This window comes from Ruditapes philippinarum, unplaced genomic scaffold (assembly GCF_026571515.1).
Source record: "Ruditapes philippinarum isolate M1 unplaced genomic scaffold, ASM2657151v2 ctg1473_1_1_1_1, whole genome shotgun sequence".
NCBI classification, from domain to species: Eukaryota; Metazoa; Mollusca; class Bivalvia; order Venerida; family Veneridae; genus Ruditapes; species Ruditapes philippinarum.
Window position 1 is genome coordinate 97,335 of NW_026859905.1, and position 23,604 is coordinate 120,938.

At 31.4% G+C, this 23,604-nt stretch overlaps 2 protein-coding genes across 2 annotated transcripts in view; one reads left to right on the forward strand and one right to left on the reverse strand.

Annotated features, from left to right (window-relative positions):
* LOC132758256 (tRNA (uracil-5-)-methyltransferase homolog A-like) overlaps positions 1-23,604 on the forward strand; it is a 193,563-nt gene that overhangs the window by 20,798 nt on the left and 149,161 nt on the right. The window lies entirely within an intron of this gene.
* LOC132758251 (matrix metalloproteinase-19-like) lies at positions 5,569-17,346 on the reverse strand. Its single transcript, XM_060749809.1, has 11 exons — positions 17,092-17,346; positions 15,114-15,208; positions 14,664-14,809; positions 13,873-13,948; positions 13,361-13,503; positions 9,082-9,336; positions 8,821-8,919; positions 8,383-8,574; positions 8,096-8,238; positions 7,104-7,252; positions 5,569-6,734 (listed from the first exon to the last, which is right to left on the reverse strand). Exons 1-11 carry the CDS (start codon positions 17,188-17,190, stop codon positions 6,647-6,649), a joined length of 1,485 nt encoding a protein of 494 aa, XP_060605792.1. The 5' UTR covers positions 17,191-17,346; the 3' UTR covers positions 5,569-6,646.

Below are 23,604 nucleotides of genomic sequence, written 5' to 3' on the forward strand. Positions count from 1 at the left end.
AAGCAAATTATCGAATGCAAATAATCACGAATTAACGGAAAAAATATATTTTATTCTTTAAAATGAATAAGGTCGTTTTCATAATTACATTAACTTTTTTTTTCTTCAAATGTTACCTATATCTTGTGTTATTGTTTCAGAAAAAGTGAATAAAAAAGAACAATTACGTCAGGAGATTACCCACACCCTATCGCCAAATACATCTTTTCCCCATAATAATAATAATAATAATAATAATAATAATAATAATAATAATAATAATAATAATAATAATAATGATAATGATGAAAGCTTTCAAAGTCAAGTGCTTTCAAATATCAGTGTTTGGGCGAAAATAATGCTTTAAATGAGATGGAAGTGATTATTTGAGTGATCATGACTATTTTTTTTCTAAAAATATCATTCGTAATATTGACTAAGGTATTTTAGATGATATAACATATTACTCTAATTTCAACTTCTAGTGGAAATATTTGAAATTTATAGATTCTGGTGGGAATTTTAAAGAAATTCCATGAACTGTTTTAATATATAAAAGTATTAATAGTATTCTCACTAAATTCATTTGACTGAAATTGAGAGTTACGTTTGACATAGATATGAACTTAATTGAATTTTAGTTTTCGGAAAATCTAAACAGAAAAAATCAAGATCAGTGTAATTGCATTTATTAATATTCATCAGATATACACTTACCAAATCTTTTAAGTGTGCATATAAATGACCTCATACGTGTGTCGATTTTGGTACCATGATGTCAAATTTTCAATAAATACAGGTGAGACACGTGATACGATATATTCCATTAATCAAATTACATTAGGAACACAAATTTAATAAACATGCCCAATAAATATGATAATGAATATACATGTTTTATTGAAAATTATTCTAATACCGTTTGTCCACCCTGACTGTTAATTACGTACAACACACGCCAGTGTTGTCGCATGGATGTGTCCCAATCTTTTTCATAATATTTGGGTAGATTTATTCACTATTAAACATTTTTCGTATAGATCTATTTGTAAGCGATGGTTTGTGGCAATGCACCAAAAACATCTTATGAGTTTCATATCACCCAGTATAGCTTTTATCACATATTTTTAAAAGTCTAGAGATTTTGGTGATATTACGTACAACGAAACACCAAACTGCCATGTTGTTATTAAAGTCAGGGTAGGCATACGTTGATACAGAATAGAGATCGCTAATGTTATAACTTTGCGACCTTAACTTTTAACGCACCATCAAATTTATTGGGAATGTATGTTAAATTTGTGTTTGTTATGAAATTAAATAAATGGAATATCATACCATGTATCTCAACTGTATTCATTGATAATTTCAACATGATAGGGTCAAAATTGACTCATATTTTAAGATATTTATATATGCACACTTATGCACACGTATAAGATTTGTTTAGTGTAGGGCTAATTTATCATTAAAAAAGAAATAAAGGCATTATTCAGTCGTCCATTAGAAAGTCCCGTGAATTGGTGAACTTATTTTAAATGAACAAAAAAGATTTACTCTCTCCTAGTAACTATAGCACAAAAGCCCTGAAAATTGTTTCGTTGAACGGTTTTTAGCGTTATTCATTCTTGCGTGTGGGTGTCGATGTTATCATTTAATTAAAAGAGGCAACGGTTGATGACGTTACTCAAATTTTGATGACATTTAAACTTATATAACCTATATATCTTTAAAAGAAAACATTTTTGAAGGTATGATTTGGAATATTTAATGACAAAATAATGACATTTACGAACCGTATCTTAAAATGATTTATTATCATGAGAAAATGTAAGTTTTTGTGACTTTTTTTTAAAAAAGCTGCATCTCATCAGAAGGTGTGGTTATTTTCAGTCAAAATTCACGTAAATCAAAGCTTGCACAGGGCCAGAAATTTGTAAGCATGTTCCTTTGGACGTTGACTATGAATCTATAACATTGATTTACTCGAACACAATTGGAATATGTAAGAAATAGATAAATACTTACCGTCCATCAATTGTATTTTTACATCGACATGTATATACTAGTACGACTGTCGACGGTTGAATGGTTGTCTGCCTATTTGATTGTATGGTGTGCTCCAGGACAAACCAAAACATGTTGTACATTTATTACATGTTTGCGATATTTTGGTTGTTATCAATTCGAGACCGATGATATCGAGCTAATATATTGATCAGGGTGCTAGACTACATGTATGTGGCATAAAGAGCAACTAATGAGAAACGAAATAAACAAATTTTATACTCTAAGCACCAAACCCTCTATGAAAGCGTATTTCGTTGTGTTCATATTAAAAGTTATTAGGCCTAATTAATAGAAAGAGCATCGAAACACGAGGCTATCTGATTTGTACGAGGAGGCACAGACGCTTGGGGTCAGATCCTGCCCCAACGTGATAAGCCCCTGTAAACATTCTATCAAAATATTTTAATATTTAAACACGAATGGGACATCTGCTACAACGATACAACTGGTTTTCAAACAATTTTTATATATCTGAAACCATCAAGTCTCTATAATAGTTACCCGCACTCCAGAGCATGCCCATTGATAGGCTCATTTTTTCTGAGGTTTACTTATTGTAACGGCAGAAAAAGGAGTAGCGATTGACATATCATATTAAGATGCTCGTTCATTCGGGTTTCATATTGTGACAAAAGGTAACGTTTCTTTTCGTTGCATTTCAACATCAAGTGTGTATATTGTTTAGATTGCGTTACTATATTTTCACAGTTTTATTTATGATGACACGTTTTTACAACGGAGATATCTATTCTTTTCTTTACATTTCTGATTCATCATCATTTCATGGAACTGTGCACAAGTAACGCGAGAGCAGATCCTATTGTGTAATTTTTGGAAAGCTTCAACAAGATATCAAAACTAAAAAAAAATGAGAAATAGTATTGGCAGTTTATGTATGTGAAGCGTCTATCAAAGGTTCATAATTATATCGGTGCTACCATAGTTTTTTTTCCTCGGGCATGAGTGGTATTCTAAGAATTTAATTTAATCAAGTCAATGCTAAGAAATATTTCTTACTACGACAATTGCTTGACAAGCGTAATATTCTTCAACATAATCATAGAAATTCATACATTAATTTGTTTATGGAAACCTGCGTGAGATGTGAGATATACCAATATTTGTATATTGAAGAAAAACATACATTCAATGACGATTCATTGGAGATTTGTATCAAACACTGGAACATATCTGAGAGATTCAATTGGTAAAATAAAGATTATTGCATAAATATTATGTTCAAGTAAAGATGTTATTATTATTATCATCCTTAAAATAAATCATGTGAAGACATTGGTTATAATTTTATCACTTTTCCCTATGAGTTTAATAAACCACAACTGCAGGGGATCCGTAGATTGCATTTTAAACAAATATAGAATTAACTTAATAATTTTAATTGGTTTATATTATCAATAATGCATACATCCTAATTATAGATTCATCAGCTCAGCTTCCGAAGAAAAGCATATAAAACATGTAACAAATGGTCAACTGATTAGTATTTCAATAACTTCTGTAAGAGATGTTTGTCTAGTTTAGAAAACAAAATTCGTGGTGAAGATAAACATACGCCTAATTCGAAGAAAGGTCTTGTTTGCTGACTTCTAGAAAACTAAAACGGTTATTAGAACTCCAAAAGGTTTGTTCTCTTCAATACAGTTATATCGCTAGATTTATTTTTTATTTTTTAAAATTAAAGGTAAATGTTTAACTATAGACGTGCTTTAAGTCTAAATATTTAATGTGTTTTTCTTTTACTTTTTCAGTTGATGAAGATGTTTGTCAGCAGAATAGTTGTGTCTGTTTTATCATGGAATTTAATACTCGCGGTCACACATAAATCTAAAAGTTTACTTGACCAGAAATCGTCGTCACAAGTCCAGGTTGAAAAATCGAATCATACAAGAATAAACTCAATCCTCGCATTAATTAAGTCTAAATTTAATCCTTCTTTAAACAGAACACATTTTCAAAAGTCACAAGATGACATGGATATTTTAGGTGAAACAAATACTCCAACTAAATTATTGAAAACAGACAAACAAGAATATACTACCCTCCATTGGAATCAAAGTCAATCATCACCAGAATTAGCCACAAATGTTTCAACTGTTGGTGGTGTTATCGACACACACGTGGAAGAAATTAATATTTCGGACGTTTTGAAGAATATTTCAAAGAGATCAACCGTGCAGACGATATGTTTTTTGAGTGAACGCTCCACGTGCCCTTGGTATTACGACAATAACGGCGACGCACATTGTAACCGCACTATTCCCATTGGTTGTGACCCAAATCACTGTCTATTAAGATGTCATCTCCTGTATGATAGTAATCGTCCGATCGCCTGTATCTCTACAATGCCATGCTTTATACAAGCAGTAGGACAAGCGACGACACCATGCCGTTGAAACTTAAACAGAGTGATCAGTTTCACCGGGGAGGCCTAATCATTCCATGACTTGTTTGTATCAATTTGATAAATCTAGAACAAAAATCTGTATGTTGACTGGAGATTGAGTTAACAGTTGTGCATACCGTTCTCTATTTTTTAGATGTTGAAAAGGAAATAGGAAATATTAAATAAAAATGAAATTATTTTATAGATATTTTCATTTATTATTAATATCCTTGTCAGTATTTTACATCTCTACAGTTTTCGTGAATTACTTCTGTTCTTTAGAAGTCATATATATACATTGTTCTACAATTTGTTAAAATATGTGTTTAAACATAAGTATTTTTGAATAGAAAACAATATATTTCTGGTTACCTATTATTCAAAAGATGAAGTATCACTTTGAAAATTTAAGTAGTTTGGGTGACTGTGTTTGTATATAAGAAATTGACAGCGGGGAAACACAATGAATCTTCTGTGGGTATAATTGACTCTTATTTGAATTTCATTTTCTGACTTTATTTTAATTTAATGAATTAATTTGATTCATCACTGGCTTAAACAAAAATAATTTCTACACGTGGTGCACTCTTCTTTATTTTTATTGCACACACATTATCTGGGAGAATTTCTTATTTTCACATGCTGCATTGATTTTCTCAGGAATATTTCCCAGGACCGAATAATGAAATAAATATACAAAATATCCGGACAGCTAACTAGAATGCATTTAAAAACTTGTTTTTAAAGTAACCAAAGTTATTCGAATTTTGATATCCGAATAAACAGAACGTTTTCATTTGCTGAGGTTTTCTAGGAAGTGTTTTCTAACTTATCTAGTGTTTTCTAACTTATCAATATAATTATACTATTATTACTTTGTGGATGCTTTGTTATATACAAAAAAAAAACAAACAAACAAAAAAACACCAAAAACTGTATGCATACATAATATGTGTCGTGAATCTCCTTAATAATCCGTGACAATGGAAAGAAAACGCGTATCCCTTTAAACATTAATTTACTTTAATCTATGATAACTATCATTCACAAATATAAACCAACTATTTAACATAACAACAATCCTCTATCAATCTTTGATTATTAACAAATCAGTATTTACTTATTTATTTTATTTCACCTCGTAACATATAAAAATTTGCCAATTTATAGCAAGAATTTCGCACCTTTACAATTAAGCATGAAAAGAAAAGCATGTAAAACATGAATAAATTAATACCTCGTGCACAAAATTGACTGTAGGGGAACTAATACAATAAATTTATTTAAATGCACGTTAATGACATGGTAGTGGCTGATAAACACGTGCTAAATGTTAAGTGTTACGACATCACCGTCGGATAACTTTAAATAGAACTTTAAAGGCACAATTTAATATCATATAACTTAATATGGAAATGATCTTTTATAACAAATGAAATGATATAAAGTGGTATGTATTTCGCAATGTATGCGACGAGTTTATAAGCCATATCTATATTATATGTTATTTTGGTTTTGGAGTGATATATGTGGATATATTACCTGTTAAGATTTTATATCTTGGCAGGTAATATATCCACATATATCACTCCAAAACCAAAATAAAAATTTTATTACCCTTCCCGTGCCGAGTTAAGACAATTTTAAAAATAAATAATTGCTACTTCAAATGAAACGTCGGAATAAGATTCCCTTTAGGATACCCCTTCACCATAACATGACGTCACAAATACATGACGTATTGTCTTTCGAACATAACGGATGTAAACAAGAGAAAAGGAGTAGTCTGTTGAACGCACTTTTTTGGAATTAATATCAAGCTTTCACAAGGTCATATTTGTTTCCTATACTGACGAGAATATGTATCATTACTCTATTTTTTTAAATATTTATCACTTGACAGTTTAAAATTGCTTGTAAATTGGAATTTATATCGCGTAAAATCAAACCGTACGCGCATCGCACGGCGCATGTTGTTTACAACGTGGGGTACCCATCGGGGAAATTTAATGTGTATATTACCCGTCTGGCTCGGTAATATCAATTTCTTTCGGGTGATCAATATCCAATCAAAAAGGCGGAAAAAATCTGGAAGGGTAATAAACATTTATAAACAGACCAAAAGCAGAAATATATAAGATAAAACAACTATATTTCTATTATCTGGTATTTTCAGTAGTGTCCCAGTCTGACTTATTCCGAACAGTCAGCACCAAGCAAATCACGTGCGATCGATTTCTTCTTGTCTAGAAGAACTCTTCTATGGTCGTACCTATCGTAACTGAAAAGAAAATGAAAATAATGTATATGTGAATCAGTGACAAAGTCATTATTGATTTAATTAAGTGTTCATATTTCAATGTCTTTTTATATGTGTGTTTGCGGTACAATACCCTAAAATGTCGTTTCCCGTCAAAATCCAGCATAAAATACATAACTGCAGTATCTACACGGGTATTATTATGCTGGTCTTCAATATAAGAATAAATTGAAACAAGACAAAATATACAGGGGACATTCGCTACTAGATAAATTTGTCTACCAAACGCGAAACATTGAACCATTAACAGGATATAAAACTGCCAATAAATTGTATTTGTATCTCGAACTACGCATATAACGAAATGCAATATGTACATTGTGTACTCACTACTTTCCCTTGAAGATGTAGATTGATCCTTCCCTCGTTTGCAACATTGCGTCAGGTTTGGACGGAACATGAGGCCAATATGTCTTTGTCTTCATAACTCCATTGGTTATCCCGTCACTATATAGGTTCATCTCCCAGAAATACTTGCTCTTTCAAAGAAAATAGGACATAACTCAAATGAAAGAGATACCAAGTTAATTTCTAGTGTTATTTCACATGATAACTTTAAAAGTTGTACAATTGTTGGCATATGTTTATTTATCACACACCCGTGCCGATTTTGCGACTCCGTAAATATGGTATTGCACGGCCGTGCATATATTTTGACGTGACGTCATTAGCGTTATACAAACATAGTGTAAAGACGCGCTAAAATGTTAGCGTTCTACTGTAGGCGCGTTAACGGAAATGACTCTTATTTCACTTTAAACGGTCTTTATTTTGAGTATGTGATAAATAGAATATTAAATTCGTGTAAGTTCATTACTGAATTTATTGCACTCGTTGAATAAAATAATATTATGCTCGCCAGAGGCTCGCATAATATAATTTTATTCAACTCGTGCAATAAATTCAGTATTTAACTTACACTCATTCAATATCCTCTATTTCTGTCATAACATGTGTAAAAAGCTGTGTGACAGTCTAAAAAGGTTGTCCCAATACCTCGTACTACTATCATATATTTCTACTACTTTGGGATCATTGAATCAAACACTTCTAGATTTCAGGATAGAATGCCGCTTTGGCCGGTGCCAGGGAGCGTAAGAGATGTTACAGTTTCCAGTTGCAATCTCGTGAATAGATTAAATAAAAGACAATTATGCGGTTTTTAATTGTTTGTTTGCTTGATTTGTTTGTTTTTGTTTTCATTACTAAACTTGAGAAAATGAAATTTGCTTCAAAAATAAGTACTAGTTATGTAGAAATGAATTACTGACAGTCTGCAATTGTTGCATATGGATAACAGAAAAAAAATCAACACATATTACCCCAAAAATATACAATTGGTAGTCGGCAAGCTGATTCTTCTGAATGTAAGCTGCATTTGGCTTGTAAGGTATGTCGTGTTTGCTCATTTGTTTCGGATATCCTTTGTCTAACCTTTTGCCAGTGTAACGCCAGACCTTTCGTCCTGTAAAATGAGGTTTTCTTTTTTTCAATTACAAGGTATTGCATACATACTGGCGAAATAAAAATAAATATCTCCAGTACAAATTTGCTCATAATGTAACAAAATTCAATCTTTGCCACAAAAAAATCGCCACATTCCACTTACCCTTGAACAAATACGTCCGTTTTCGTTTATCCGGCAGGTATGCAGCAGTTTTCACACGTCTCGGTCCTTTCCTAAAAACTTTCTTTATTTTTTTCGGATAACCATCAAAAACACAGGTAATTTTTCCTTCACAATCTTCATAGAGTTTGTAGACTAATGAACCAATAAATATCAGAAGTTCACCACTTTCACCTACAACAGATTTACGTGGATTTTATATATTTAACACTATATATATGCGTTGATACAAGCATATGATCACATCAGTTTATCTTTCTTATTTCTTTGATTTGATTTGACTTTTTCTGAAGATTTTGCAGAGTTAAATATTTCTGGATGGATTCCTTACAACATGTTATATCTAAATCACTTAAAAGTACTTTTTTAAAGAGTAAAAAATTACATTACACAGCAAAGTATTACACTAATAGAATTGACCTGGAATGGCAGCATCAATATTTGATGTGCACAAGTTTTCATCTATACTTGATGTGGTATTCTCCTCTTCTTTTTCTGATGAGGGAACCTCGGGAGTACCTTAAATGAAATAACTTGATTAATTGTATGCAAAATACTTTTTTTCAAAAAGTTTTATTATATACATGTAAGTACATGTTTGTTTATCTATCAAAAAAGATTACTTCAGCATTATGCGTACTCAACAAAATAAAATGAATAACTCGCATAAAAGGGTATTACCGTAAAGATATTGTATGCCCGCAATATCATCCCAGCTTAAAGTAAAGTTCTCCTTGTAATGTTGATAAAACGGTGCCATCAATGCCCCCGTCACCGTCGAATGACCCAATCCAAGAGAATGACCTAATTCGTGAGTAGCAACCATTTCTATTTCTACGCCCTCTGCGCCCTCGGATTCGTGAAACACCCAAAACTCGTCATTGTCAAAATGTGCACGTCCGTCTTCAGGCAGGTATGCATGAGCCAAAACACCTCCTACATGACAAATTAACACTCATGCATCAAAATATTTTTTTTTAAATATTTTAGAGTAGTTTAAAAGATTTTTGAATGAAATATTAGACTTGGTGAACATTATATTGTTATGTTTAAGTGTTGCATATATATGTACTCAATTTAGTATAGTTTTCATACAACGTCACATTATTGTTTGTTCAGCTCAACGTGAGATGATAATATTACATCTTTATCGGTCAGTTCACTTCTAATTATTGTTGTATTCATAGACAACTACCATAAGTTTATATCTCATTTATTATCATGTAGAAAAAAATGCATTGATGCAAAGCATCAAAGGGCGCCCAAGCAAGAAATGCAGCAAGTGAAGATGAACTAGTAGACATATGATGACAAGATATTCTTATAATCTTTTCAATGGTTAATTGGTTTTTACCAGAATTGTATATCACTTACGAATGAACGGACGAAAGACATTGTTCATTATGAACTTTGATTGACATGCTAGAGATTAGAATATTACTTGTTATTTCTTTATGATCGTGATTATTAATAGCAACGGATATACATGTATACAATCATTTATAATCCACATGTGTAACGCATGATCAACACCACACTTGTGTAATTGTCCCTTTATATTTATTATTATTTATATTATGTTATCGCTGTTAGCGAAGGTATCTGTTCACACTTAGTAAAAATATGACACTGGTTATATTACCATATTGATCATGTTGAGCATAATTGTTTATTATACAATAATTGTAATATCTATTTTAATATAAAAAATACAGATTTTATGAATATTGTTTTCTTTTCTTTTTTTGTGTTTTATGTGCTATTTTAATACTGAGTTTGTACATTTACTACTCTTTTTTTTTTATTAAAATTGTAAAATAAATTTTAAGAATTCAATTGTAATATTGACCGACGAGTATAAGTCAAAACTTAACTGGAAAAAGTCAATAAATTATGGTTAATCTTTCAATATATATCATTGTTTATTCTTAAACCATGTACATGTACATTTGTATTTTTCTTTATCATTTTTTAAATTATCAATCAATTGATTAATTCATAAATCTAATTTGTAACTTTGAACAATTCCTCGGCATCTTTACTAATCACGAATAACAAATTAAATAAAATGTTTCAAAGTTGATAGTGTCATATTAATACCATAAAAATGTTCCTTTTTCTCAATTATTGTGCATATATATTTATTGTTTTTATCTCATATAGATAAAATGTAACATGCTATTGTTGTTGTTGCTGTTGGTTTTTTTATTTCGAATTGTATGTTTTTGTATAATAACAATCAATAAATTTGAGACTTGATCTGTGTTTATTAATTATTGTAACCAAACTAAGTGACAAACATTCATTTTGAAAAAACAGCTTATTTATCTGTAAATTATTTTTTTGTTCTGTAACAATATCAAACATCTACTTCAAAACCGAGAGAGACCGGACAATAAGCGTGTGATACTATACATGTATATTCGCCGGTCACTAGTAAATCCCGGTAAAAATAGACCGGGAGAGACCGGGAATTACCGATATGAGTACATCCCTCTATAAATAGATTTTCGGACTTTCATAATGTTTAGGTCATCAATAAAAATTAACTCATCATTCTATTTACAGCTTTCGGATACATGTACAACAATAACATACCATAATAACCCACTGTGTACTACGAAATGATAAATAAATCAAAGGGCTGCAGCTCTATGGTATTTTCTGATTCATACTGACTATCTGTATGTACTTTCCTGTATAAGTTTATTTTTATATACTATAATTCATCTTACGCAGCGACAGCGTTTTGATTTTCTTCTTTAACAGTTTGAGATTGATACATATGGAATTTTGCATGAAAAAAAAAATAGAATTGCCTCAACTAGGATTTGAACCATAGGCCTCTCACACCCTCAACGGGACCGCTTACCTCTGCACCACGGCGAAGTTATGAATGAAAACGAATACATTATGTAATTCTAAATTGAGAATTTCCATTTCGTGTTTGTAATCCTTATTAATTTCGAGGCATTTTGTTCACGATAAACCTGTTGTTTAACACTGATGAAAATAATTTAGCGCCAAAACAGTCCGACATGTATATATACCACTACTCGACAGTCAGATTTATTTGTGTACTACTCTCTGGAGTATTCGGTAATCGACATAGCTAAAAATAGCATTTTCATTGATAAAAATGATATTCATGATAATCCGAAGCTTTACGGAAATAGCCGAACATTTTTCATTGGGTAAAAAAGATATTCATCCGCGAAATTTGTGATTGTAACCTGATATTTTTGTTGACTAATCTAAACTTTTAATGCACTGTAATTCGTTAAATGCCTACATTAAAAATTATTCTTTCTTTTAAATTGCTGGTTTTTAAGCAGTTTTGAGTGAGAACTACTTTGCGTTGTTAGGACTGTGAGGAAATTTTGTGTTAGACCGTGTATTTACTGATCTTACGATCAGAAAATACAAAAACCCTGAAGAGCGCAATTTATTGACGGAAAAGGTTATTTCATTTGAAAATGTCTGCATTGCAAAATTCTCCAGTTCGCTATTCATTGTACATATCGCGGCATTTCATTTTTAATTAATAATCAAGCACCCTCATACCGATCGGAATGATAGGCTTTTGTTATGATCGACTAAAAGGCTGGAGAAGTTGCTGTCGCCCTTTCACAAAATCTGATTTCATTCCATAAGGGTCCCCGCGCTTCGGCGCGGACGCCAATAAATATATACAGTAAAATGCTACGTATGCTACGAAGGCTGTTTGAAGATAGAGGGAGAAGGAAAAGGAGTGTAGAAAGTAAAAAAATATGTATAGTTATACCCAAAATATTGTTGTCACATTGATGTAATAAATGATAAAGGGAACGACAGAGTATACATGTGTTTTCGTCAAATTTTTATGGGGTCAATAGAGAACACAACCTCTTACAATCAAAGCTATAAAGGTTACTAGTTAAGAAGATGAAACCACGAGATGAATATAATACGTATGTATTATGTAAATACGTATGTATTATGTACTTATACAGTACAAGCAGTGTGTAAACATACACTTGTATCTCTGTAAACGATGTCATTCAAGTTCATTCACCACTGGTATGAACTGTTTCAACAAGTTGAAGTGAGTATGTAAGACCTTGAGAATTTGTCTTAAATCCGCCAATCTCAATTTTCAGATCAGATATATCAACAAGGGTTCTAGCATCATAAACACCACTGTTTGGGAATATAGTACATTATGTTTTGTTTGAAGGTTTAATTAATTTTTGCTCATATTAGCATAGTTTTTATACAAAGCCCGATCATTGTTTGCTCAGCTCAACGTGAGATGATAATATTACATATTTATCGTTCAGTCCACTTAAAAATATTGTTGTTTTCATAGTTTATAAATCTTTAATTATAATGTAGATACATATATATTTCATTACTCTTACAGTAAAATGCTACGTATGCTACGAAAGCTGTTTGAAGAGAGAGCTAGAGAGGGAAAGAAAAGGAGTATAGAAGTGAAAAAAATATGTATAGTTATACCCAAAATATTGTTATCACATTTACTGAATATGTAATAAATGATTAAGGGAACGACAGTGTATATATAGGTTTTCGTGAAATAATTATGGGGTCAATAGAGTATACAACCTCTTAAAATCAAGGCTATAAAGGTTACTGGCTAAAAAGATAAAAAGAACAATTGAAACCAGGATTTGGAAATAATACGTATGTATTATGTACTAATACAGTACAAGTAGTGTGTAAACATACACTTGTATATTTGTAAACGATGTCATTCAAGTTCATTCACTACTGGTATGAACTGTTTCAACAAGTTCAAGTTTGTATGACCTTGATAATTTGTCCTAAATCCGCCAATCTCAATTTTCAGATCAGATATATCCTCACAAACACCATTGTTCGGGAATATAGAGGATATAAATGGCATAATGTTTTGTTTGAAGGTCTAATTTTTGGATTTCTAAAGAACAACTGACATTACCTGCACCATCGAAAGCGTTTCTTATTCCATCTCCATGGTTACCAGATGCAAATTGTATGTTTATATTTGCCGTGTCGTTGATTTCAATAAATGTAAGTCCGCTGGCCTTCTCCCAATGGCGGAAACTGTTTTCTATGGCCGTTCTGAAAATTGAAAGGCCTATTTATCTTAAATGATTTGCATATATCATGATGATTGCCGATGAGTTATTCATTATGATTTAAGGCGTAATTTTTGTCGTCAGACTACACCAAGTGTCATCTGCTAACAGTCGTGTAAATGCAGGGAGTGGTTTTAATGGTATTTCTCCTCGCCCACTAGAAACAAATTTTGTGTAAGTAATATAATTATATAATTTGAGCACGTGCAAATGTAATACAATCAAACTGCGGTCGCTCAAACTCGAAAGGCCTGTGCAAACTTGTGCAAACTTGTTCGAGAGATTGGTAGTTCAAGTCAAACGAGATTGAATTTAATAAATTAAATTTCAATTCCCGTGCTTATACATGTACCTTTGTTGATTAATCTCTAGTTTATCTGTGTATGAAGTTATTCTCCACGTCACCGTTTTATTTTTCCATTTAGGTCCTGGAAAGAAAAAATGTACATAAGTAAGATCAGCAAAAATATTTATATAGCACAAACTCTTGTAATAGTGTAATGTGTTCATCACGATATGGTACAATAACATAACTTCTCTATTCTAACAATTTTAGAATTCTTTATGTAATTTTCAAATGCCTGTATTGATAATAAAAAAAACTTACATGATGCAATTAGGCGTTGAGATATAAAAAATGGACACTTAACGTATATTCATTGTCACTTGTCTGAAGTAATGGCGTATAATTCTATATGTTCCAAAATGATATGGTTTATTCATTAAATTTGGTAGGTGTTAGACCCATATAGTACATTTGCATCTTTGATATTTAAATTATAAATGTGAACGTACATTTTTAAATAATTTATATACATGTATCGTATTTTTTGTGTTGTTTATACTCCTAACAAAAGTGCTGAGAACTTCGATGTATCAAATTATTATTATTATTATTTTAAATGTATATTAAAAATTTTAAGAATCATAAATTAATCATTTCCTGCTTATTTTATGGAAGGTACACGGCAATATGCACTTAATATAAAGATATACTGCCAGAGTTTCAAGATTTCATTAAACACTACAGCAATAAAGACAATGCTTATTCGACCATCACGCAATTTCAAGTCCAAGAGAAACAGAGTACTTATTAAAAACATTCGTTCAGAGTACATGTATTTTTTTTATAAATTGGAGTACCTGCTGTATATCTAAGGGGATCGTCTGGGTTGTGATCATTGGTGTGTATAATGTCGGGAAAACCACAACGAGGTTGTCTCATCTTATTGACTGTTTCTTTGTTGATCTGTCCTGTTGTTGGTAAATGAGCAAACTTCTGGAATAACCTGAAACGTTATGATGTTTTAAATTAGGCCCAACACCTATCAACTTGTTCTATAGTCATTGGAGGTATACGTTCTTCTCTACATTTTGTATTGTATCCTTTTCGTCAAAGATACCCGTCTTTTTAAACATCCCATTATGCATTCGAAACTCAAAAGTTATAACAACTATGATAAACAGTCAGTGTACTGATAATGTAAAGGCATATTAAGAATAACATAACGTGTTAATGTTCATGCTAACGTATATATCTTTATATTGTCATTTAGCATAACTATGACAAGATGGCAAAAGCGAAATTCTTACTTGATGGCATGTCGTCTGCTGTGTTCTGAGTGAGAAAATGGTGTCCCGGTATCATCTGCTCTTGGTGGTAAATACCCATACTTCTCTAAATAGGCCTAAATATAAAAAATGTGGAACATATTACACAAGATTTATCAAGAAACAAAAGTTGAAGTTAAAGATATCATTCCCTTTCTTCGATCAATACATATAATGAAAGAAAGCACAGTATTAGTATAATTATAACATGAAGTTCATGCCGCATTTCGTTTTCGTTATAAAAGAAATTGCACAAAATGGTTTCGTACTTTTACAGCATCTTTGATAGAGGTAGACCTGCTTGAATTTGCATAGATCTATATGATATCTGAGTAAGGCTCCCACGTTTACAATTTTTTGTAAACGTTTACACGATTGCTAAGAACCGAAACGATACCGTTTAAACGGTGGTACCTCTATGTACTATATACACCATATTATATATATGTCGCCGAAAGATGACTTACTTTCTATTTTTTAATACATGTCCAAATTAAGAATGTCCAGGGCTCATCAAGATTGAGTCAGCACATATTTTCTGTATTTTATCTTCATTTTTTACTAAAAATGTATTATGTCACGAGCAAGTTTTGCACGGAAATGCTGTGTGGAGGGTTGTACACATTCATTTTTCTTTTACTTTGGAACCTATGGTCATTTAGATTAAACGGTAGAAAATATCGTTAACGTATACGAATGAAAATCGAAACGAATTCGTTTAAACGTGTAATCGTGGGGGCCTTATATCTGAGTATTGTAAACATGAATTATGTGATATAAGGAATGCTTGCTTAACAATGTCAGTAACTACTTGTTGTGGAAGAGGTATTTTTCAGACTTGGAAATTAAATTATAAAACATAATTAATGTATCTTCAAAATAGAACGTAACGTCGTATTCCGTGTTTCATATTATTTTTGATTGTGAGCCAATAACTTGTTTTAAATTTGACTAATTACAGTTTGTCATCGGTTGCTCGATATTAGAGAACTGTTCACTACAAAATTAAATGAAATTTAAAAAGCAGAATATTTATATATTAATGTGTGTGCTTTTTTTTCTTTTTTTGTGTGTTTTTTTTTTTAGTTCTTCCCCGAAAATTATTTTTCAGTCATTTCTCAGATGGCCTCGGCCAAAATATACATTTGTATACTTCCTTATCTTTTTAAAGTGGACTTTCCGAAAATGTCAAGAGGAAAGTAAAAAATAAGATTAAAAAAGTAATATGATAAAATGACTTGATTTAAACTTAGAAGTATACGGTCAGGGATATGAAAAACCGCAATACAGGATCTTTTTATGATAGCTCAAAAGATAAGTTGTTGATTATAAAACAAACAAAAAATAACGAAAACATATACTATAAAACAACAACAACAACAACAACAATAATAACAATAAAAGAAACATAATCCAAACAAACACTACATTTTAATGTGGACATGGGTGCCCAGTTCATGGCTCTCAGAAACACATAAATGTTATATTTTCCTATGAATGTACCAGAAAAGAATTGATCAAAATTCATATTATTCTACTATTATAGGTTGTATTTACTTTAGTATAGCTCAATATTTGAAAAATCTCGGAATATTGATATATTCTAAGCTTACAATATACTTCATAACTCTTAATCAAATAATATATATAATTATGCACATCCATAGTACAACTGATAAATCCCGGCAACTTATTGTTTCTTTTCAGTTTTGTTAGTCAAATGATACAAAATTTAATCGGAATTTAACACTTCTGTAAAATATATCCATATTTGTAGCGTACGTATTTGAAATATTTTTATGATAATTCCAACGAACAAATCTTTTATTGATTATTTTTTCTCATTTGTGAAAAAAAAATATGTAAAATTAACTTACTTGTTTGTTTTTAAAATGTATTTTCCGATTTTGCCCTATTTTTCTTAAAACAAATACATGTAAATTGATAAGATCTTACTTACATCAACATCAAAATTTGCAGCATCCCGCCGAACTTCAACGTCTCCTTGGTCACCCTTACTTAAACATAACAATGGAACTAGCCATAGAAAATTCAACATTTCTCCCCGTTTCCAATAACCGACAAAACAACTTTGAATCTTGAACGAGCTGAAAACCAGTAAATGAATGCTACGACCGTTTCCAACCAACAAACAGACAGAAGATGAAGCAATTAATCTTTGCCTTACAGTTATATTACCGTAAGTGATTCATCTTAATCTATATCAGATTTTAAGGCTCACAAGCCTGTGGTAAATTTCATCATCCCAATGTAATGAAGTATTTTGTTTATTACTCACTTTGTTTTTTTTTTTTTTTTTTTTTTTTTTATAACTCGGTATATATCCCATGTAATTAATATATTAAACGTGTACTTCAAATAAAGCGTGTTTAAATGTTTAAAGCAAATTATCGAATGCAAATTATCACGAATTATCGGAGAAAATATCTTTTATTCTTTAAAATGAATGCATGAGGCCTTTTTCATGTATCAACTGTTTTTCCTTTTTGTGTTATGGTTTCAGAAAAAAGAATAAAATAAGAACAAATACGTCAAGAGATTTTCCACACCCTATTGCCACATACGTCTTTTCCCCATAATAATAATAATAATAATAATAATAATAATAATAATGATGATGATGATGATGATGATGATGATGATGATGATGATGATGATGATAATAATAATATAAAGCATGTAATGGTGGAAGCATTGCAAAAGTAGTAAATCTCTTGAGATAAATGCAGAAAAAATGCAAAACAAAAATATGTGTACACATCAATATAAATTATTAATATATGGTGTGCTGGATCCTTGATTATCAAAAGGAGAGTATTATTATATTAATGTAATATACTATAGACCAGATAAAAGACTTTTTTTGAGGTTGAGCTTGAGATAAAGCTTTTAATTTTTCAGTTTGTGTTAAACGGCGAATTTTGATACAGCAAAAGCGTTTTGGGCTTGATTTAGTGGTAAATATCAACATCATTCGCAAATGTCAACAAATACGCTACATTTTATCGCAAAGTTAACACAAAGTATTCAATTTGCAGACAAAGGCAAATATTGCTCTAAAACCAGAAACATTAAGCTTCACAAAATTGTTTAGTTTGGAAAAATCGATGAAGTTATGATGAAGAAATAAGTTAAAACATTACATGGGGTGTACTCGGTATGAAGCTTTCTAATTTCGTTCTCTGTGTTTTTAGGGGCTATAGCCGGTGGACGCTGTACAACAGTGTGTACATATGCCCATTTGAATGTATAGTGTGCTTCAACACGACCAGATATTACATGTTTGCGATATTTAGGTTGTTATCAATTCGAGACCGATGATATCGAGCGAATATATTGATCAGAGTGTTAGCACAGGCACGAGTATCGGACCTGGGAAGAAAAAAATATGACCAGATTGATATAAAATGATTGATTTGGTGTCTTAAGTGCAGAAAGTAAGCTTATTTTCATTTATTTTGGTACCAAATTATATTTCTTCGTGTGAATTACTATCACTGAACGTGCAATTTTCACACAATTCAAACAATGTTCCCAAAAAGCACAAAACGTAGGAAAGTGCACTTTGTATTGTCATTTGAAAAAAATTACCGCGCATATGATACGCTAGGTTTTGTTTTGATTTAAGAAACGTTTGTCACCTTAATTTAACATAATAAGGTACTTACCGTGGCTCAGCAGTGGGTATTACTATACAAAGTCACATGATACATATAATTAGTGTTTGAAATTATTTTTTGTACAATATGATTGCAGTATTTCGTAACACATTTACTTTGAAAAATCGGCAAATTAGTAATCAGTAAAATAAATGAGTTTTACATATAAAAAAAATTAAAACAGTACTGTATCCTGGTTCAAATTTATCAGTACGTATTTACAAAATTAAATTTGTTGCGCGTCTGCGCAGCACCTGACCAATTGAAATCTTTATTGAACCACAGGAACTTGAAATTCTATCAAATAACCAATTTTAATGATAATATCCAAATATACCCCCTATATACTATAAATAAACACTGTGTTTTTCTGTACGAAATCTGCTGTGGTCATAGCATTATTTTTACAATAGCTTTAGCTCTTAAATTTGGTTTGCTATTGCTAATCATGGTCATGCAACAAACATTACTGCAGCATTACTTTATGATTACATCAACAATGTTTCTTACATCAATAACATTACTACTGAGCAATAAGACTAGTACGTTTATTATCAGCCAGGGGGGTTAGTATCTCGAAGCTATCGTTAGCATAACGACTATCGTATACCTCTCGTTAAGGTTTTCACCGCTATCTCGACGCTCTCGTAATTAACGAATAATCGTTAACATGTCCAATTATTAACGGATGCCTAGAGGGTGTCGTAAGGCTCTCGTTACTATCATTTTGACACAAAAGTAAGAAAGGTGCGATTTTAAAGTACATAAAAAATGAGAATTATATCATTTTATTGATAAAAAATGAAGAACCGACATAAATATAGTATTGTATTTCTTTTTCTCATGAATTTTCATAGGCCCGTAATAGATTTTATTGTGTAAATTCACCCAAATAACTCTTTAATACAATTCCATAAAAGTATATCATTGATTATTTGAAAGAGATAAACTTGTATTCTTGGATCTAATTGGCTCATTTTTATTGTCATTTACAAAGTTTTACATAACATTTTAAGCCTATTATAGCATTCGGCACGATATGGCCAGTTATGTGTTGACGACCCGTAAAAATCCAAACAAACAAAATTTTTCTCACATATCAAACATATGTAAAGGTTCTTTACAGTTTAATTTAAGACTTATATTTGAATGCGGATGAGAAAAAAACATATCATAACTTAAACAGCGAAAGGAATAATCTCCGTAATGTGTAATTTTGCACAAGAAAATATTAATAAATATATGCATACATCATGCTGAAAATTCAACAAAATTCAAACTTGTTACAGAATTATATTTCGAAAAGTAAACTGTGACGTATTAATTACATCATGAAGAAAAGCTGCAAAAATCGGTACCACAAAAAGGGATGTAATATATAGAAATGTTGTTTGTTTATCATTTCATAGTAACAAATATTTCACTCGCGAACACCAGTTATAGTTTAACTCGTTATATTTTAATTTATAATACAGCAAACATCCTTTGTTTAAAACAAAATGAAAATTTATCCATATTAATTAACAGCAGCCATGTATATATTTAGTAATACAGATTTTTGACAGGTTATATGGCCGTATATAAACGATAACCCGAGCCGCCAAGTGAGAGTTATATTGCAAACAAAATTTTATCGGCCATATATCCTGTTAAAAATCTTTATAACGAATTTACAATACTGCAGAAAAAAGAGAGATTTCTTGATAAATTGACAGCAGCTGTGTATATAAACAATATAAACGCCAATTAAAATTGACGTACCAAACTTGCAGTAACAAACGTGCAGTTTTATAAAAGATTTTATAATACTGCACTTTTCATTCGAAAATCGTGACATTTTTATAGTTTTATATACACTGTTTCTGGCAATTTCCTAAGAGATCTCACTTTTTTTCTCAAAAAAAGGGAAGTTCGCGGTTTTATAAATGCGTTATAAATATTCCTGACATGTTAAATGGTTGTAGGCAATATAACCATCACCTAGCGGCTCGGGTTATATTTCCAAACAGTCGTTTATATAGGGCAATATTACCTGTCAAAAATCTTTATAATTAATAATATAAACGTCATAATTATCCAATGAAAATCGACTTTACATATTTAATATATATTTATGCTTATGAAGTCATTGTTTTGCTCATGGCGTCATTGTTAGGCGCATGACGTCTTTGCAGCTGTGTAACAAGTGGGATTTTAGAAAGAGTTGCTGTACATATGTTTGTCTAAAGGGTAAAAGTTTATTATATTTCGTGAAAATATAGTCCACATTTCACTCAAACGGAAAGCAACAATGAAAGCAACATTTTCAAGTTTGAATATTGACAGTATACTTACACCCTAAAACAACATGTTGTTATAGCCTGAAGAATGAGGGATGGTTATCTGCCCCCAGATGTTTTGACTGGTATTGAGAAGAAGCTCCGCCAGAATATTGGCTTTAACTATGTAAAGTGTTTAAAATATCTGACTACACTGGCAGCCGCTGCTGCTAAATCTTCCGTCTCTGCGGTTCTATATACAGTCGTTTTTCCTCTGTTTCTAGTATTGCAGTTTCTATGTTAAGTTACCGCCCCGCCCCTCAATTTAAATCACGCCTGTTTCATTGGAACTTTCAACAGGGGCAGTTCCAATGACTGTTCTCTTTTTTTAAAGGAACTGTTTTCGTAGGTTTACCACTATCACAATTGATATTACCAAGGCAATCGGGATTTTCATCGCAAAACAAGTCTATATATTGCTAGACGACAGACCGGCGGATCCTGCACGTGTCGTGTGATTGTGTTCCGGTTATGCATGATCGTAACTTTATATTCACCTTTGTCTACGCAAAATAATGATTCGGTGAATATAAACAAGAGCTGTACACAATTTTCGCGGTACATGTATTCAAATGATAACACAACGCAATCGTTAATAACTAACGAGTAAGCAACGAACGATTGCTTTACTACTGCTTTCGAGATACCCGCGCTAGTCTCTCTTTAACCAACCCTCCGTCAATCGTTAGCACGTTCGTAAACGCAAATATAACGATAGCTTCGAGATACTAACCCCAGGAAGACATATTTAGCAAAGATTGGCTGCAAGTTAACAGTGCTTGAAATTTCTGAATAGTTGACCAATGGCAATAATATTTTGGGAGACATTGATTTCTTATAGTACGATACAGCGGACAGCCAAGTACAAAATGATACTCGTCTTCTATGACATTCATATTACAAAAGATATATTTCCTTTCCACCCTATCAATGTTTCGATAACGACCCTCTATTTAAGTTTATGAGCAGAGCACTGCAGTCTAGTTAATGCTTTTCTATGCTTATTCACCTTAACACATAACAAATATTTTTCAATATCCAAACATCTTTTTAGAACTGTATATGTAGTAAGTTTAGGCTTAGTGTCTAAAGTACCAAAAAAATTCTGACAAAATTGACTATATCGGCATTCTTTACTTAATTGTAGGTCAGTAACAATATGATACAGAAAATACTTGTTATTCACACCTGATATTGTGAAACATAACATAAAATGATAGATAGAAAGATTCTTTATTTCCTCCAATTATGAAGAGCAGAACATACAATATATACAATATATACAAAATTACATCATGTACAATAATTTCTTAACACTAATAAATAAGGTTAAAAACAAGAGATATTATACAAAATAATACGGTGACTATTACAATATATATATATATATATATATATATATAAGCAAAAACGCTAATTTAAATTTGCCGTAGCTTTCGGCCATGCGGCCTTCTTCAGCAGCATTTATTTCACATACAAATATATCAAACAAAACAATGGAAGTGACGTAACGTCAATGAACGACGCCCGCCGTGGCGTTGGTTGCCGTCTGCCGCGTTATTCTTTTGTATTAACTCCATACGGTCTATAGGTTCTTAATTCATTTTTCCACAAATTTTCTATTGTTTTTTTGTATTGTTCATTCCCGTATAGCTTTTCAAGCCCCATTATTGAAAAATCATTTACTGTGTGGTCGTTCGTATAAAAATGCGCCGCTAACGGATCGTTGTATTTGGTTCGTATTCTGGATAAATTAAAAAGGTGTCTTTGGTACAACGTATCCCCTGTTTCTCCAACATAAATATAACGTTCGCAACGCTTACAATAAACTGCATACACAACATTCGTAGATTTGCACGTGATCTGATTTCGAACCTTATACGAGGCCCCGTTCACACCAATGAATGTGTCTGCTTCAAAAACGTACGGACAAATCGCACACTTTTTTCATAATCATTTATAATGTCATTATTATAAGCAGGTCTGTCATAGCATGTAACTTAATTATGAACAGGCATGATTTACATGTATAAGTACTTATGTAGTGAGCAACAGTATAAACAAAAACAGTATGTTGTTAAGTAACACCCCACATACGCCTATTTATGTGTTGTTGCTTTTCTAGCGGACTTAAAACTACTATTACATAAAACACATATATGATTTTATATGAACAAAAGTAATAAACGATTGTATTGAAATATCAACTAAAACATAATACGTATACAGTATTTCTAAACAAATTTGTATACAACATGTACATACTATGAATGATTATTAGGCCTACATTAGCATGTTAAGTCAGTGGCCTGTTTTAAACAAATGAGAGAGTCGCCTGAGAAGAGAAAACCTAGCTTTCCTGACCTCGTCAAAAAGCACACAGAAAAGAAAACTTATTTATTTACAGATACACGAACATGTAATGACGAACATATATGTACTCTTATCTGAATGACCGATGGTCAGTTATAACCA